At 37.9% G+C, this 18,747-nt stretch overlaps 1 protein-coding gene across 2 annotated transcripts; it reads right to left on the bottom strand.

Annotated features, from left to right (window-relative positions):
* Window positions 1-3,619: 3,619 nt before the first annotated feature.
* Window positions 3,620-16,850, bottom strand: ddc (dopa decarboxylase). Of its 2 annotated transcripts, none has more exons than XM_028425796.1 (14): window positions 16,724-16,850; window positions 15,557-15,764; window positions 15,325-15,438; window positions 15,128-15,247; window positions 12,893-13,027; window positions 11,181-11,324; window positions 10,608-10,674; window positions 10,202-10,296; window positions 8,778-8,845; window positions 7,767-7,843; window positions 6,490-6,509; window positions 6,311-6,409; window positions 4,836-4,937; window positions 3,620-4,356 (listed from the first exon to the last, which is right to left on the bottom strand). In XM_028425796.1, the coding sequence occupies exons 2-14, from the start codon at window positions 15,755-15,757 to the stop codon at window positions 4,156-4,158; spliced, it is 1,443 nt and encodes a 480-aa protein (XP_028281597.1). In that variant the 5' UTR covers window positions 15,758-15,764; window positions 16,724-16,850; the 3' UTR covers window positions 3,620-4,155. The 2 variants fall into 2 exon arrangements, with proteins under 2 accessions (XP_028281597.1, XP_028281596.1); XM_028425795.1 differs by lacking the exon at window positions 16,724-16,850 and adding an exon at window positions 16,578-16,683.
* Window positions 16,851-18,747: the final 1,897 nt, after the last annotated feature.

The raw sequence follows: 18,747 nt of genomic DNA, 5'->3' as shown, positions 1-18,747 counted from the left end.
CAGAGTAACCTATGTTAATGGCTTTAAACATCTACAGAATACAGAGAATGATTTCATAGAGAGTGGAGGGAGGAGGGTTTGAATTTAAATCAATTGATGATGTCTTGTCTTTTGCTTCTGCTGACTTTTTTTGGTTACTTTTTTTGCCTCTCCATGAGAGTGTCTACCTCAAAATAACATTCATCTGTACAGCAAATGCAAAATCATTTGAATATGTAAATTGTGTATTATAATAACAAATTGTACCATTGTGAGGCTACTGTCAGATTTGTTACATTTCATTAACATACTGAGCCTTCTTACAGTAAAGGAGATGGCTATAGGATTCTTTCACTTTCTCAGTTTTAAAGCTCTTAATGCATCTTGGCCAATTTGCCAATTGGCCAATTACATACATGCACACACACTGTACATAATGAAGCCATGATGGCAGAAGACTATCCCTCCAGCCTCTAATGTGTGGGCTGGTGCACTCTAAGCCCAGTCCCTCCCTCTCCCTGGGGCCTGAACTCAACAGGGCTGACTGTCTTTATGGTGCGACTGTATGCACACCATAGAATACTCTCCTCCACTCAGGATGTTTCAGAGACATCCCCAGGCAAAGATGTAATGCGACCCTGTATGTCTTGCATGTTAAAGCTGTGAACCACTCGGCTGGGATACATTGCTATTGAATTATCAAAAAGGAAACTCTTATCTTAATAAAATTATAAGTATTAGTGTTAAAAGTGATCAGTCTGCTGTCAAACATGAGGCGTTAAATGCTGGCCATGTAATGTGAGCTCTGAGGTCTCCAGTGTAGTTGGGGCTTTGAATTCAGTTATGTGCTGATGGCTTCTCATTTGCAACGTTTTCCCATCTGATATTTCCCAAGTGAAAAAGCATATTCTTGGGCAAACTTTCAGCAAATAACGTCAACAACAAATATTTGAAGGCTGCTGATCCTAGCATAAAGTAAGCTGTAGAGAGGACAACGTGTGCTCGACTGGACTTTATAGCATGGGCTTAAATGGATCATTTCTACACCATGAGGATTATTATTATTATCTATTGTATATATTCATCTTAAAAAAACAAATACACCAGCTCAATATTTGATCACCTTCTCATGCGATAACTGACATTTGTCAATGTACGGTAACAAAAAATATAACATAATATAAATTAAAAAAAATGTTTTTGTATTTACTAAACCAAAAAAAACAAAAAACTAATTTAAAGTTGATTGGTAAAACATAAATAAAAATCAAGATGATGATGAAAATAAATAGTACAAAAAAGTATAAGTCATAATTACTCTCACAAAGACTTGAAGGGCTATAATAAATGTGAGTTATTATTTTACATCCATTCCAAATAAAAGTGTTATTTAGTAGCATACTAAAGTGGCAATCTGTGTATAGACATGCATATTGATAGCTACCCTGCAGATGCCTGAAGTATTGCAACAAGTACCTGGTAGCCATTCCCAAACTGCACACTTCACACATCCAGTATCCTGTAAAATAAATGATAGATCACATTGACCAAATAACAATAAGATGTTGTAATTGATTACCAAGTATGTAATTAGCTACAAAAGGTGAGATTATATATTAGATGTATGCATAATGATAAAATACCTGAAAGGTTTTTCCCTGCAGCAGCCACTCTAGAGTTCACAATGCAACAGCCCAATTTCAAAACTTTATTCCCAAAACTTTATCGCAACAGGAGAAATAATCCAAGACAGAAACATTGTATTTCCTATTGGAAATTATATATGCGAGTGCAAGGGGTGTCACAGCAAATACATTTTACACCTTCTAAACATATTTTAGTATTGTTGGAATTCATATTACCTCAAAGAGGGGCTTAAATAAGTCTACACTCAACACACAAGTATATTAAGAGTGTCTTTATATAGTACACGGCAGCCAAAGACATATCGACTGTGCAAAGGCAGGCCATTGTGTGTATCTCAGGGTGTCAGTATCAGCAGCATATTTTTGGATGTGGGTCAACCAGTGACAACTGTTGTTGTCTGCTTTTTCTAGTAGTATGTTTTTTGTGCCATCTTGTGGCCGAACAGAAAACTGAAACAGTCAGATCAAACAGGATTTGTTTTATTTATTTTTTTATATATAGAAATCTGATTTTGCACAGTGAACAATGATGACACCTGAAAAATATACAGGTGGCTCTGAGTTCTTGGCATTAACCTTAGCACGCCCAAATGAATGTGTAATTAAACTACATAAATAAATAAAAAAATATGTCAGTGATGACTAGGATATAGAAAGAAACAAGACACAAGATTGACACAAGTTTCTATGCAAGGAAATGCCTAAAGATGTTATTTTCTAATTGTATGTCTGCCAGAGGTAATCCCTGTTGCACCATTGCATCACTCTGGCTGTGTGCATTTCACCCAACTGGCTTGTGGAAGCACATATTTTATTTATACAGATCAAGTGCTCTAATGTAAGTACTTAAACAGAGACCTTTGGTATTGAGATGTTGTGTCCCATGTGTCCGGTCGCTATGGTTTTACAATTCAGTCTGAGCAGACAGACTGACATTTCTGGGATTTTTTAACAGGAACACACCCTTTTTTAAATGTATTTGTTTAATGTCTATATGAATTAGGGATTAGGAGTCCAATAATGTTGAAGAGTAATCTGGGACTAAGAATTAACGCCTAATACTGAGGCCTCATCTGTATTTATAGAACACTGTCCTTTGTCCTGGGGGATTAAGATGCTCAGAGGAGGCGTGTGTGCGTGTGTGTGTGTGTGTCTATGCCTGTCATCTTTAATTGAGTACACCTCAGTTGAGGGACAACAGGACTAACTGTTTTTTGTGGGTATACTGGAAAACAAAAGCTTCTTCTTCATCATGTATATTAATATTTATACAATAGGCATTAGAAGACACAATTATATCTTATCTTTGTGAGCCTCACATAAAGTGATTGGTACGTTATCAGGAGTCATACAGCTCTCTTTTTTATTGGTCATTCACTGATCAAACAGAAAATTAGCCCTCATACTGCAATTTAATAAGGCACAAAATACACACACTACACTACACTACAGTAGACTTTATTGAAATAATCCCATAGCATTGCATGCAGGCCACAACAAAGCCAAAGAGGAAACATCTGCACCAGTAACAGCAGCTGACTGTGACATTGGACATTTCAATAAACAATTTCAATAAAGTTGAATTAATGACACACCTCATATGGCAGATAGATGCACAGGCTCTCCAAACCATAATGGTCAATTGGCAAGACAATACATTCTCAGCCCTAGCTTGCACATGTAGAGGATTGCTAAGGTATTTAGCATTATATTTTTAAAATAGCAAGTATTATTTTTCATTGTGAAACTGCCCAGTTAACCCCCCAGTTTTATCCCACTCACCTGCAGGGATAAAAAAAATACTGGCATAAGACCTTACATTAATAGAAATTAATTCTATAATTAAAAACACAAAATAAAAAAGCAGTTATAGTAATTGGGTCGTGTACTATTTTTAAATAAAAATAAATTAAATAAATCAAGCATATATATATATATATATATATATATATATATATATATATATATATATATATATATATATATATATATGTTAGATTTTGCTTGATTTCAGGAGCACTATTAACTCTTCACACCCTCCCTGTGTCACTAAAAAATGTTAAGCTGGAAAAAAAGCAGTCACGCACAATCTCCAAAATTCACTCACACAATGCGCATGCATTCATTGGTAGAAAAAAAATCTCATTCCAACCACACTAAACCTGACAGAAGATACAAAACCAGCACAGACAAGCCTGCAGGGGTATAATAAGTGCATTATGTAATATAATCACCACACAACGACAGACAGAAGCTTTGTCATGTAGCGTAGAAGCTGCACATATAAATTGTGATGTGATGTGATCTTTTTTATTATTGGAACATTTGGACTTTTTTTATTATGTTTTTATTTTTTGCAGCTTACTAAAATTTGATATCTGTCTGCACAAAGACACACTTGACTGTGAAATAATCGCTGACACTATTGTTCAATCCCTTTAAAGACGTTTCACATCTGCACAACTTTTTTCTAAACTTTTGGTCCTCATTGTAGGCATCAGGGTGGACAGACCCCTTTACAACCTTTTGGTCAATGATTGCCCTCCTGCAAAAGCTCAAAGGTCAGCTGTGTGATGTGCCGCCATGCTTGCTGGATGTGACATGACTCAGTAGTGCGTGCACAGATGGCAAAGCGCAGGACAAAGCTGCCAGAGAGCTGACAAGGCACCAGGTGGATCTCTCTGCTTTTAGTGATCCTTTTCAACAAGTTCTGGTTCAGCTCATTGGATCCCTAAGAAGATGGGAGGAAGGATGAAAAGGAGCACAAATCGCCAAGTTTCTAATGTATTAATGATGTTTAAAATTTGCCATGTATGGTAATAAAAAATGTATGTTATTAAAATAAAACTTGCTTCCAGTTTCCAAAGGTGTGATACATGCACTTGATTGATGCGGGGCTGTAATGTTTCATTTCTGTTGCATCGACTTGATGAGAATACGAACCAAAAATTCTGAGAACAGTGCTTACTGGTTCAAAAGGTCAAAACAACATGCAGAAAGCTTACTATTGTGTTTGGTCATTTGTTAGTAGTTGTAGCTGTAAGTTGGCTACAGTAACATGTACCATGTACAGTACCATGATAAGGCTTATTGACAGCATCTGAACTGTGATTTTCTTGTGTTTAACAGTTTCAAAAGGGGGACGCAGTTCTCCAAAGAAGCACTAGAAAGGCAAGGTTGTTGTAAAAAACTAGTGTTGGATGTTGTTACCTTGAGCCTGAAGCAGACCAGTCCCATGACAACATCGGCGCAGATCTCAAACCTTTTGTCTGCTCGCACCAGACTCTCAAACTCTTTGGCCAAGGCCACTTGCTGTAAATAGAAGATATATAACAACATAATAAGTTAACCCATGCACTGTTGGTAAAGGACACAAAGGTGCATTGTACTGTTGATAAAAGGATACTTGCATTTCTGACATTTTGCACTTATTTTTATGTTGGATGCTTTAGTGTTTATTGTAGACTGTTTTTTTTGAGGCCTTTGTGCATCTTTCAGGTCAGAAAACAGCTTGCAAGCTTCTACAGACTGTGATGTGCATGATATTCACTAGATGGCAGTGTTGAATTAATACACACCACGGTACCTTTAGATAATTCACCTAAAAGACTTTTTTCTTTTTTAAACAAAAACTGAAAATAAAACATTTTATTAAACAAGCATGTGATGTGATAGCTCCCATCTTGAGAATAAGCAGTTCCTGGGAGGCACAGATAAGTTCGAAATCGCGTCTTACAAACCATGAAATAGGCTTTATCAATTTCTGTTCACAGAAAATGCCCTTTTACTTATTTTGAATATTTTTACATGGCATTTTACGATCAAACATGCTCCCACAGCATAATTTATCCACTTCAGATCAAAGCGCCCACTGAGATACTGTGGATGCATCAGGGCACGTAACCGTTATATGAACCAGCTTCTACTGCCAGTTCCTGGCAGGCAAACCCTGTGCGTAAAGGACCAGCAATCGACTGACCACCTCCTTTTTTTTCTTCATTCCCAGCAAGAAAATCACCAACACCAAGTGTGTTTACAAGCTAATAAACTGCAGTGACTTCACTGCCTGTCCTGCTGCTTATTGCATGTCAGATTCTGTTGTTGTCATTAAAACACTATTTTACAGCTTCTTTTGTTCATGGGGGGTTAACTCATTAGTGCAACAGACAAAAGACAAAAACACACTCATGCTGCATTTTATTTGTCAGACATAACAAATTATAGCTAGGGCCAAAACCAGAACTCAAAGTGGTTATAATCTGTAAGAAGCATGTACAGTGGAGTAGTGTGTAGTGGTTTATGGCTGCAGGGATGTGTAATGCTTCATTTAAAATGGACAGTTAACATAAAACAGGCTCATTTGTCAGACTGCATGGAGGAAGTAGAAGATGAGTAAGAGAGACAGGCACACAGAAACATTCAGAAGAAATAAAGAGATGGGAATGAAGAAAGAAAGGTCACTATGAAAAGAAGATGCAGGTCAGACACAAAGACATGATGAAGACTGAGGGAGGGCCATGAAGGGACTTTGGGATTAGGATTAAGAGGTATGAGGTGTGGGAGGGTGGATGGCAGTGACATTTACCATAAAGGCATATGTGACTGTGTTTTTTAGAAACTGATTGGAAAGAAAAAATAAAAAAAGCCAGATCTGAGTGAGGTGGATCATATGATTGGATACCTACCTTACGTATATGAGCTTGCAGGCCATTGAGTCCATACATGCGAAAGACAAACCACAACTTCAGTGAGCGAAATCTTCTCCCCAGTGGAATCTGCCAGTGCTGCAGGAAGAGGGCGAGAGCAGCCGTTATAGCTAGGTCCTAACATTAATACTAATGATGTAAATTATTATTTATCTTACCCTGTAATCAGTAACCAGTCCTGTTAAAGAAAAAGGAGGGTGTCAATATTAATATTGTACATCAGTATAAAATGATAGTTGATGCAACCCAAAGTCCTTTTAGATTCAGCAGATTTATAGTATAAGCACAAAGAGCTCAACAGTTAGCAAACCTTTCTATTTTGGCTTTAGAAAAGATTGATTTTCTTCTATTTTTGATTTGGTTCTTTTGTCCAGGTGTTGCTGTCCACCCCCTTTTCTCACTGATCACAGCACTGTCAGTCCACAATGGCTATGTGGTATATTGTATGGCTCATCTCGTTAGAGAATGGAGGCCCGTGTTGGCTCATGCTAATAACTACTAATTAGATTGAAGAGACCAGATTATATGAGCAAAAGCTTTTGTGAGGTGCCTCATTGTGGTGGGACGTAGCTGTCCGTCTTTAACGCTGTCTGCTTTTTCTGTCAGGAAATTATAGTGCACCTCTGAGCCCATCTGGAGGAGAATGTACACCAGCAATAAGAGACACGCTGAACAGACTTACAGACAGCAGTTTTTAGTCTTCTAACAAAACCTCATCAGATCATGTATAAATACTATCGTTTCTCTCAGGTCTTAATCTTATTGGTTGTAAAAAACACTCTCATGCTCTTTATTCTGTTTATTTATCCATTCATTTATTCATTTAATGTATTTATTTGACCTTTGGTTGTCTGTATTAGGCTCAGTGTTGGGCATGTTGGGCACTTGTTATACTAGTAGCTACTGAATTAGTAACTGAGTTACATGATTATAAAACTAAATATCAGGGAAAGTAACTAATGTGTTAATGTTAATGTTCAACTAGGCAATGTAAAAAAAATAAAAATTAACTGTGTTCAATTATTTGTATAATAAAGTTGCTGTGAGATGATAAAACACATGGATGTTTTAGAACTTTTGATAACAGCAGCATGTCTTCCACAACATACCCGACCATCAGTCTGTTTAGTTCTGTCTGTCACAAGATTTTGTGGAGCAGAAACATCAAGTTTGATCTGCTTAGATGTGGCGGCTCTGTCTCCTTTCCGTTAGTGGAAATATCACCTGTTTGTAACTCTGTTATTCCCCTCACTGATTAGACTCTGCATCTTAAGACACCACATGGTGTAATCTTTTAGCAGTTGTTAAAATGTGTGCAGTTGAGTTTAATAACATTTTAGCTCTTAAAGTGGGCAGTAAACACAGAAGTCACATGTTTATTGTTGTCATTATGAGGTGTGGCCTGTGGTCAATGAATCAGGTGACTCTACAGTACCTGATTCCTGGTTCTCATGCTTCAGATAGAGAGGTTCCATTTTAAAAGCTCCAATGAGGTCCGCTCTGTTTCTCACCCTGCAGAAAAAAAATCAAAAGAAAAAAAACTTGATCATTGGAAAACAAATCTCCATGTAACATGCTCTTAGATGAGACACATCCCTGCTGTGTGAGCAGCTGTCATAAGCAGAGTCCAAAGGTTTCAGACCATAACAGAAGATATTATAATTCTGCATCTGTTGTAATATGGTTTGTATTATAATAAAATAAAATAATGTGATTGAAAATCTCAGGGGAAAAAAACACATACATTTCTGAATTGTTTTGCTTTGTCAGTCTTTAGGTGTGGGTCTCCAACACCAGACAACAACAGAGCCCCATGGAATGTTTCCATCACCACTGTCAGATATTTCATTCACTCTGCTGTTTGTCTCTTTATTTACATCCTTCACACAGGTAAATTCAGCATTAAATAGCTGAAAAGTGTCTTTCACAGTCCTGTGTAAAGTAGTTACTTTACTATATATAAAATATAAAATATAAAATATAAAATTTCTTTTAAGGTTGTAGTTCTATAATAACTAAAAATGCATAAACCTAAAACCAAAGCTTGGTAAAAAAGGATCGCTCAGCATGGCCAGGCTTAGACAGAAGTGATGGAAAAGGTTTTGGAGAACCTTTCTCTTTCACATATCCGGGTTAGAATGGCTTTCCATCCTGTGCAGAACATGTCTGGTTTTGTTGGTGTTGACAGAACAGACAGGTGGAGAGCGTGGATCTATTTTTACTGTGTAAATGACTGAGGTGTAGATGGATATCAGTTCTCATTGTTACTGTACTGGACCACGGGTCGCTGTAAGGTAAACAGGTGACACCCAAAACAGTGCTCGATGCTAAATATGGCAGACGTTTCTGTACCCACATAGATATACATAGGCCAGTAAATGTAAGCTGTATGAATTTAGCATAAACAATGTAAAGATGCTACTTTCTTTTTGTTCGAGGGACTTACCACATTGTAGAGCAGTCAAAGTTGATTAAAAGCCATTTGTGTGGGTTGAAGTTGAAAGAGTCTGCAAACTTACAAATAAATACAGAAACAGAAGAATTAACACAAAGCTACATATAACATTATAATATAGAATCTGTGGACTTTAGGGCAGAGCTGCTGGCCAAGCAGGCAACAGCTTTTTTTGGTTATTTATAAGATCATGGTGATGAGCGCCATTTTGAGAGTCCCTTCATGGACTTTTGCCTCTGGCACCAGCAGACTGTAGAATCGTCACAGATGTAATAACGTGAGCAGAGGAAACACATACAAACACTATAATAAAGGTTTATTACTGACAAAGAGGCAACCTTGTTATCATCTAGGCTAAAGCAGGGACACTTTATTTGAAATGCAAAAGAGGAACATCTATCCAACAGCTTATAGAGCACACTGGAAATAACCTTTCCCTGACAGGGCTCATTCAGCCACACACAGACTGCAGCTAATCTGTTCTCATCTTTTTGTTGGTTATCTTTTGTAATATCCTTTTCTCTACCTCTGCAAATGCAATAACACTGAATACAGAGTCAATGTGATACAGACTCCTGGCTGACTGTTGCCATGCTGACTGATTCAAAGGGGGCTGGTTGCCTGCTTACCCATCACTCATATCCTAGCAACCAACCATCCACCAGGGCTGCACTCTCATCCAAACATGATGAGGCTTCTTCTTCATATCCTGGTCTAGAATTTTATCTTATCTTATACCGTTTTAAAGTTACCGTATGCATCATAACTACTGCACAGAGGCAAATGTGCTTTACCTTTAATATGACTACATGAAATGTAAATAAGTTTGAAGCACAGTTCCTCAATTTTTTGCTGTTACATTAGGATTTAAGAAGAAAATGCTTTACGGTAAAAATCCAATTTTTATGGCTAAAACTCAGAGGGAGGATCAAACAACAGTTGGTTCTTTTGCAGCCAAGTGTGTGTTCTTGGTCTCCCCGCTAACATTGTTTGAACTCATGTGTCAAATAAACAGTGATATATAAAGGTCTAACGCTGCCTCAGGAAATTACGCTGTCCTTATCTCTGCGTCTCTGCACAGCTTGGGGAGCAGCAGCTGCCTCAGCGCAGCCTCAAAAGGCAGACCGATGCTCCTGCGTCTTATGCTGATTGTTCATCCCATTACTCAGTCTTGCATGCTTCCTCCTTGACATTCACGTTATGCCCCTTTTCAGACAGTGTATGGTTAGTGTTTCCTATTATAGATGTCACAAGCGATCACCTATTTCACATCCAATTGAACAGAAATAGGTTCACTTGTTATTCAGCGTCAACATACTGGGATGATGGATTAAAATCCTACCGGGATTATAAAACTAAAACAACACAGTTTTAATTGTTCTATGGTGAACTATATCATAAAACATCTTACACACCTCAACGCCATTTAATAGGGGTCTAAATTCAGGGCAGATAAATGCACTCCCAGCATACGCAGCATCAATGTGCATCCATATATTTTCCTCATTACCTGAAAAATACAAGAAACAGAGAGTCAGTCGGTTTTAAAATCTTAAACATATATATTCATTCATAGTGATATATATATATATATATATATATATATATATATACACAATTTATAAAATGAACAAGGTTTTGAGGAGTCTTTTTTTTACACCTTGACTCCAGATTGATTCTAATTTCCTTTCTGAACATCCCTATTAAATCATGGTCAGCCACAGAGTGCTTGTAAAGGTTTTATACAGGTGTTATAAATCATTAATAAAGCCAGTAGTGTTTTATGGTCCTTTGTACTTGTGAAATTACTTGTTGACTCACATATAGGCCCCAGCTCGGCGATGGGATCGAAAGCACATGAAGGAGTGGTGCCAAGAGTGGCACAGAACTGAAACACACAAAAACAAATCATCAACGTGTCGAAGTCACATGTTCCTGTGTCACTTTATATGTATTTATTTTGATCATTTAAAAAAAGAGAGAATGAAATATATGTCAATCCCGTCTCTGCAGTCAATGTTACATATTGCCCACATACAAGTACAGATATCAATTTCTGCATCACTTCTGATGGTGACACAGACAATTCAGAGCCGCTACAACACCACTGCAGCCTCCTCAATATTGTTCACTGATAGCGATCTGTAGGTCCAGCTGAGACTGGGATTGATGTCTCTAACCAGATGGACAAACATTAGGTTCAGCAGAAACAATGTTATCCTTCAGCAGAAGCCTGAGGGGGTGTGCAGCTGCATCACAGGAAAATTGTATCATTGCAACTGTCAGCTTAGTGAGGGGTTGTGTACGGTTTCAGCCTAAGCAATCCAGTGACAGACAAAAGCTGTTGATGTGTGTTCACCCTGTAATGGCTGAATGGGTGGGTGGTTTTCTTACATAAAAAGGGATAAGTCCAGCTGCTTTGTCTTCTTCCACCATCTTCCTGAGCATTTCCGTTCTGATGGTGTAGCGGTTGTCAGTAGGAACCTTTTTCATCAGAACTCCTCCAATCAGAGAAGCACGCTCAACCGAGCAATGAGCCTTAGGAGCAAAGAGATCAAACATTTTTATTTTGTTTATTGTTTTCTGATATACATTTTGTGAGACAATATGAAGCCCCTGCCTTAGAAAGAATTATAATGTTTATGGAAAATGTTCATCAAGATTGGATAGGATATATGTAACAGCAGAATTTAATCAATGTTAAATACGGAACTCCTAAACGGACTTCCAATCAGGGCAGTTTACTGCATTCAGTGGCGGTTTTGGGCAGTTGGAGAAAAAAATCATCTTCACTAAGCGGATTTCTATATTATATTAAGAGCCATATCACTGTGTGGAGAATTGGTAAATTAGCACCCCCTGCAGCTGCAGGCGCCCCTGCTTCCTGAGAAGGTGCCGTACACAGAAGCTGTGGGAGGAGGGGAGGGACAGGTCACCTCTGGGTCTCGCAAATGGAACGGACAGTGAGTAAATGGGGACGTCTCATTCTGTCCTTATAGTGTGTCAGAACAGAGTGTTTAAAGTTGTGTGAATGATTGAAGGAGTGAGAGCTCTTACCTTTAATATGAGATTAAAAAACACAGACGTTTTTGATCTATGTCAACAAACTGTACAGACAGCAGTGCTGCGGCTGACAGACAGAGGGCTGTAGTCTGATGCTGGACTGAAAGATTAGACTGGATGCTCCACGCTGTGTTTTATAATGTCCTTCAACAATGATGCGGTGCTCTGGCTTGTTGGTTAGCTAACTAGTTAGCTACTGTCTGCTAACATAAGTCAGTGAATCAATGACAGGCTGATTAACGTTAAACTGAAGTAAGAACACCTTGCTTGCTGTCAGCTAGTTTTATGAGTTAAATTGTAAAAAGTGGGGAATAATTATATTTTATTCCTTTTATTATCATCCATTCAGCAGCTGGGGGGTTTCATAATAAAGTACATTACTATTTAAGACACTGAATAAACACGATAATAACATATTTACTTTGCATGCCCTGAAAAGTCAAATACTGCTTGTGAACCAGCCATTGGAAAATACAGATCTCCCTGTAAAGGTCTGTGTGGCCCTCAGGCAGCTCCCAAACTCAATCACAAAGTCAGCTTGGTATTAAACCTGATCAGAGCGAGCCACTGCCTAGCTGACCCTCTGTCTCACTCAATTTCAGAAAAAATGACTTTACCTTTACTAAGGCAGTGTTTAATGACATCACCTGGACTGCACTTTAAGGAACTGAAAGTTGCAAATGCACATATTGTATGTTGCTATCCAATAGCACTGAACAACATATTGTGACAGTTTTACGTTTTAAACAGAAATCTATCCAGATTTGTAGCCCCTTGTCACATTATAAGGGTATTAGCCATGAAAAACTGTGTTTGTGAAGCTAGCCATGCTGGTTCTCCATCACTGTGACTTTTATTGTGTTTAACATCCCTGTACTTGCTTTTTTTAGTACATAAGAGTGTTTTCCAAAAAATGAGCATTACTAGTACCTGGTTGGTGTACTCATAGTCATAAACGTGTGTGAAATGACGAACTTTTCATCGTCAAAGGACACACACAGTGAGTAGAGATGGAGAAGTCAGGAAGAATCTCGTATCCTTACTTGCTCAGAGGTGTATGCCACCAGTTTGGAGAGGATATCATGTTCAGATTTTTCAGGGGCGAAATTCTGGACTCGTCTGACTGCTTTACAGCGGGCAGCAAGCAAGGACATCAAGGTGGCTTCACTGGCTGTGCCCTGTTGGAAAACAAAACAAAACATACCAAACATAAATGTTGCTTATATGCAAAATAAAAACCAGTCATCTTAAAAGTTTGAACTTAAAAGTGGACTGTTTTAGATTGGATTAAACTAATCAACCAGTAGGAAGGTGCCAGTTTAATGCATACTATACTATACTACATACTATATACTAGTCTATATACATCCTGGACAGTTTACAAATATTTTTCTTTGAATACAGCAATACATTGTAAATTTAAGTGTAAGAAAATGACAATTTGATCTTTTTGATAACTATTTTGATGTCTCCTTGATGAGAAAGCTGTGACACCTCCATTCATTCCACACATGGAGAAAAATCCCTCTGTTGTGAGTCATCCTTCAGCCAGCCTGATACAGTGACAATCGTTAGAGGCTACATTATGAAGTGAAGCATGGTTTCAGAGGTATCTGGGGGCATTACCATAAGAAAGTCGATGAAATGTTCAAATCATTCAATCAATAGGCACAAATTTACCAGACGAGCTGACTAATATGCACTCCATGTTTATCCAGCACATCTCTTTAAATATAATTCATAGTGATAAATGTGTGAGCTGTCGGATAAACAGCATCCACCAGTTTAATGCATCTCCTGATTTGTTTAGCAGTAGCAAAACACATGTTGCGATTGAGAGCAAGTTTTTGCAAATTATTTTGCAATAACATCTTTATTGTGAATACCTGTAGCCACAGTAATTGTGTAGAGAACATTTGACAGCCCTGCTTGAAATCCACAATAGTGGCTACAGCAACTATGGTGCTATGAGTAGGCTAATGTGAGCAGATGTGGACCTGAAAAATGATCTTTAACTCTATTTTAACCACACCTTTGGGCTGGAGATGACACATGTCTCCTGTTGTTTATGCCAGAGCCTCTAATTGGATCACATTTTATTGTGATTTAACATTGCTAGAGAGAGTAGAACATCCATCCATCCATATTCCTATTACACTTTGTCCTGTACTACAGAGTCTATACACCCGGGAGAGGTTGCAAATCTATTTTTTTTCTTTGAATAAAGCAATACATTATAAATTTAAGTGCTGATATCAAGAAAGTGATTTTTTTTTAACCTGGCTATCTGTATTCTTTCCTGACACACACAAATTGACATGACATTAACAGAGGAAGAGTATAATTACAGATGACTTTTAAGAGGTTATTGATCCACAAAATGGATAAATCAGTGAATCAATCATATTCAAAAGCAGGTTGAAACTCAACACAAGTGAACCTCAGCTTGCTAAACGTAGTTATTAGAGAATGAATATGAATGGATGCTAAAAACATACTCACACACAAGCAGACACACACAGACACTTTATTCAGTGTTTTAGTCAATTAGAATCTGTTGTCTTTAAATCATAGACAAAGTGTAATGGCTCAGCGGGGTAAAATGGGAACTCTAAGGTCACCAGAATGTTTTTATTTTTTTTGTTTTTTTTCCCAAACCATCCCATTTCCCCTTTGTGTTAGCATAAGGTTTATAATGATACACTGGCAATGTGCTGTCACAACACTAATTAGCCCTGCTGTAGCGAGAAGAGCCCTTTGGTTGCCATAGTGAGCTGTTAAGCTGCACTAAAAAAAGGAGAGTGGCAAGACAGAAACAAAAACATGATGAGCATACACACATAAACACACCCTCACACTCAGGTGGTCACAATAGAGGAGGCATGAAATGATCTGTCATCAGAGTGCACTCTCATGCTCCACTAGTCACTGTTCCATTAACACACACACAGGCACACACACACTTATAGAGCGCATCTTCTGCTATTGGTCCTGCGATTCTGTCAATGGAACACTAAAATAATACTTAGCCTTTTCTCACACGATGCAATCCCAGCACCGCCCCTGTCATCTCTGACATATTAAAAGACAATTTCCTGACAATTTCCAGCTGGTTTGAACCAGAGAGACAAACAAATCAATAGCACGAGAATGAGCACAGGATGTCTTAGTTATTGGAATGAATAGACACTTTCAATGTCAAACGAGTCACCACCACCATATAAAGAAATATATGTAAAACTCTTTGAATCCTGTAAATCACACAGGAAGATGCTTACCTGGATAACACCTCCTCCAAGACCATGTGTCCCAGCAATAAAACACTCAGGCAGGTGAAGCATCTTCCCAAGCCAGTCCAGCATCACTGTCTCCAGTTCTGTGCAGGCTGGGCTGGCAGCCTGAAAGGACAGATCCACGATGTAAAATAAAACACCCAAAATGGAGATATGTGTGGAGACACTGCAGAACTTCTTACCCAGGAGAATCCAATACAGCCAATGGCTCCACAGAGCATGTCAGCCAGCATGGCAGGGTAAGAGGAGCCCGTAGGAAAATAAGCAAAGAACTTTGGGCTGTGCCAGTGGGTGACCTGGAAAGATATAAAGACTCTATAAAGGCTTCACAAAAGTATGTGTGAGTTACAGATCAACACAATTTCAATATGTACATCCACAATGTTGCAACAATCATGAAGAGGACCAGCTCACCCCTGGCATTATGACCCTCTCCACATCTTTCATGATGTCATCATAATTCTCAGGCTCTACTGGGGCCTCAGTGGGGATTAAGGAACGAAGGTATCCTGGCTCCAAATCTGGGTAGACTGGTCGCTCCTCTATGTTTTCCAGATAGTCAGCCACATAGTCTACCATCTCTTTGCCTCTGCGGCGAAACTCAGCTGCATCCATGATATGACTGGAATACATCACAGTTATTGTGGTTGTTTTAAGCCCTGTGTTTACTGCAGATCAAAACAGAATGATGCACACACACTCAAGTTTTAACCTTTGATCTCAAGATTTAATCAGAATCATAAATCATAATCCATTCGAAATAATGACAAAATAGAACTTCTGAGAACTACTGCTCCTTTAAGAAAGGTGTACATACAGTATTGAGTTTTTTTATTCTGTAAAGTTTATCACATCAAGCTGTCCATCACACATCCAAAACACACACTATAGTTAAAACATTCTGACATTCATGTGGTAATTTTAAATTACTAATCCAGATAATAGTCTAATCTTGTTTAAACAATCTGTACTAGTTAAAGTATAGTGTGCCACAGAAACAATATCGTATTCACCATTCTATCATATTGGTTCTCTAATTTGAGACTCTTTGCAGAGGAGTACAAACACAAACAATAAATCATTCATTGCAACAGTTTGTATTTGCACATTTTAAATGTTTGCATAAAACAACACGTCTGATAGTTTCCTTTCTAGATGCAAACAGGAAAGCTTGGAAAAGCATTTTTATAGACAGTATTTTAACAGAGCTACTATTTCATAACACGGCGTGCTAAAAGGCAGTTTCACAACCCGTTTAAAACCTCATAACCCTGCACAAAATCTTTAAGTAATACAATACGACAAAGATTATTTTGCATCTGCAAGCAAAGTATATACCATTCATCACATACGAGCAGTACTACTTCATGTGTATGCAACTTACTGTCCTACAGGTTCAAATGGCACAACAACAGCACCTGAACATTGCCCCTACCGCCAACTCATTCAGCAAGTGTTCCACCCTGCAGGTCTTTTCCCCTCATTGAGAAGTAGAGCTCTTATCCTTAGCCTTATCTCAAATAGGATTAGACATGTTGTATGAATGTGTGTGTGTGTGTGTGTGTGTGTGTGTGTACTCACATGTCCAGGTGAGAGCTTCAGCTGCGGATTTTGGATAGTAGATCCTCACCTCGTCTTTAGCGTCCGCAGACAGACAGACAACCAGCCAGGCACGTGGTGAGTGTGTTTGTGTGTGTGTAAGCAGGACAGCAGACATTTGCTCCTTTTATCTTGCCACTTACCAACCAGTACCCACCAGCCCCCACTGGGCCAGCCAATAGGAACGGGGCTCATGGCCAACGCAAGAAAGACTGATTCACATGGAGTTCCTAAAGCTGTGATTACCATGTCTCTTTTACACACACACACATACACACACGGCAAACAGAATCATTAACACATGCTGTGAATGTATAATTATGGAGACATTGAGCTTTGCTACAGCAAAAAAAGACAAATATATGAAGACGTGAATATGTGTGAATCACATCACACACGCACACACACACACACAACACAACACTGCAAAAAATGTATTTCAGCAAATTATTTTCCATTTAAAATTAGAATTTTCTTGAATTATAAGTAGTTGTAGCAAGAAGGAAGAGGGATATTATTATTCTTTTAGTAAAAATAAAGTAGTGTATAAGTATATGAATCACCTATATAAAACAACTGTATTTATGGATTTTAAAGATGCCCCTGTTTGTTTCACAAAAATAGGATTTGTGTAGAGCACTCAAGACTTCAGGGAGTATATAACTATTATAACTCACTAGAAACATTTAATGTGTGTGAGATAAAAACAGGACAACACACAACAGAGCTTTGACTGGCAAACTGAGTGAATAACCAGCCTGTAATATAACTAAACTAAAATAAAGTAAATAATCAGGTTTGGGGTTAATAGGGCTAATATGACAATTGCAAATACGTGCAATTGGTCAGGTGAAAGAGAAATAAAAAAATAAAATACCAAAAAATAAAAAAACATGCAGAGACAAGAAACAGACCAAAATAAACAGGAGCTCCAGCAGGGAGAGGCACAAGGTTCAACGATGTGTCAAATATCAGCTCCTTCTGTAGCACAATCAATGAATCTATGCTCTATGATTCATTTGTTCACCTTAATGCTCTTCGTTTACGCAGTCTTTGCCATACTAACCTTCCCTTCAGCCATAGACACCAACACATTTTTAATTTTCCACAGGTAGTTTTCACGTAGTCTCAGCTAGAACATAAGTTTTGTACAAAGTATAAATAGTCCTTGTCCTGTACTGTACATGGAGTCATTGAAACATTTATTTTTGGAGTGTTAACAGTAATATACTGTGTAAATACCTTAACCTGAGCAACAACAGGACAAATGCATTGTACTAAATAAACTGACCTCCCATGCTCAAACAGCATGAAAAGTTTCCTTAATCTATTCATGAGCATCTTCATAACTATAACAGTGCTGGTGCCAGGTAAACAATCACAAATGTGGTCAAGTCTACTGACAACAGATTGGTATATTTTTTTCCAACAACAACAAAACTATAAGTATAGGAAATTAACCTGCTTTCTGAATATTTGTTTCAGATGGTATGTAGGCCTAAAGTAACTTTGGCAGCAGAATGGAAAGCTTTAGACACGTTAATCTTTAATCTTTTCCTATGCCAGCAACAAAACTTTAAGCCCTGAAACCTCACAGTTTTTGCATGACTGATAATCCAAGGGGTGTGACATACAAATGGTGTCAAAGGGTCAGTGCTCAGTTTCTCTCTTAAAGTCCCACTTTAAGTTGGTTTGGCTGTTATCAGTATGTGTTAGTCGCTCCACGTGTTGCTCCAAAGTCATTTCTTAAATGAATCTACCGGTAATAACTAGCTCTGCAAATTGTAGCAGTCTGCCATCTAGTGGAAGAGCTCAGAATTACATTTTGTTTTAATTCAAACAAATGAAGTTTCTCCTACACAGAGACAAGCACAGTTTAGATTTTTTTATATCAATGTATTAATGTTTTATTCTAATTAAAATAAACAGAATATATCAGTCCCTTATTTGTACAAAAATACCTGAAAAGGTTACAATTAAGATTTATAAGCCATTCAACTATTTAC

This window comes from Parambassis ranga, chromosome 16 (assembly GCF_900634625.1).
Source record: "Parambassis ranga chromosome 16, fParRan2.1, whole genome shotgun sequence".
Lineage (NCBI taxonomy): Eukaryota > Metazoa > Chordata > Actinopteri > Ambassidae > Parambassis > Parambassis ranga.
This window is presented reverse-complemented; position numbering and strand designations above follow the sequence as displayed.

What these genes read in the sequence shown, in the direction of transcription:
- ddc (XM_028425795.1), bottom strand. An exon ending in TGGCATACACCTCTGAGCAA is followed by an intron (nt 11,325 to 12,892) that starts GTAAGGATACGA and finishes TTTGCTCCTAAG; the next exon opens with GCTCATTGCTCGGTTGAGCG. An exon ending in CCCTATTAAATGGCGTTGAG is followed by an intron (nt 8,846 to 10,201) that starts GTGTGTAAGATG and finishes TTTATTTGTAAG; the next exon opens with TTTGCAGACTCTTTCAACTT.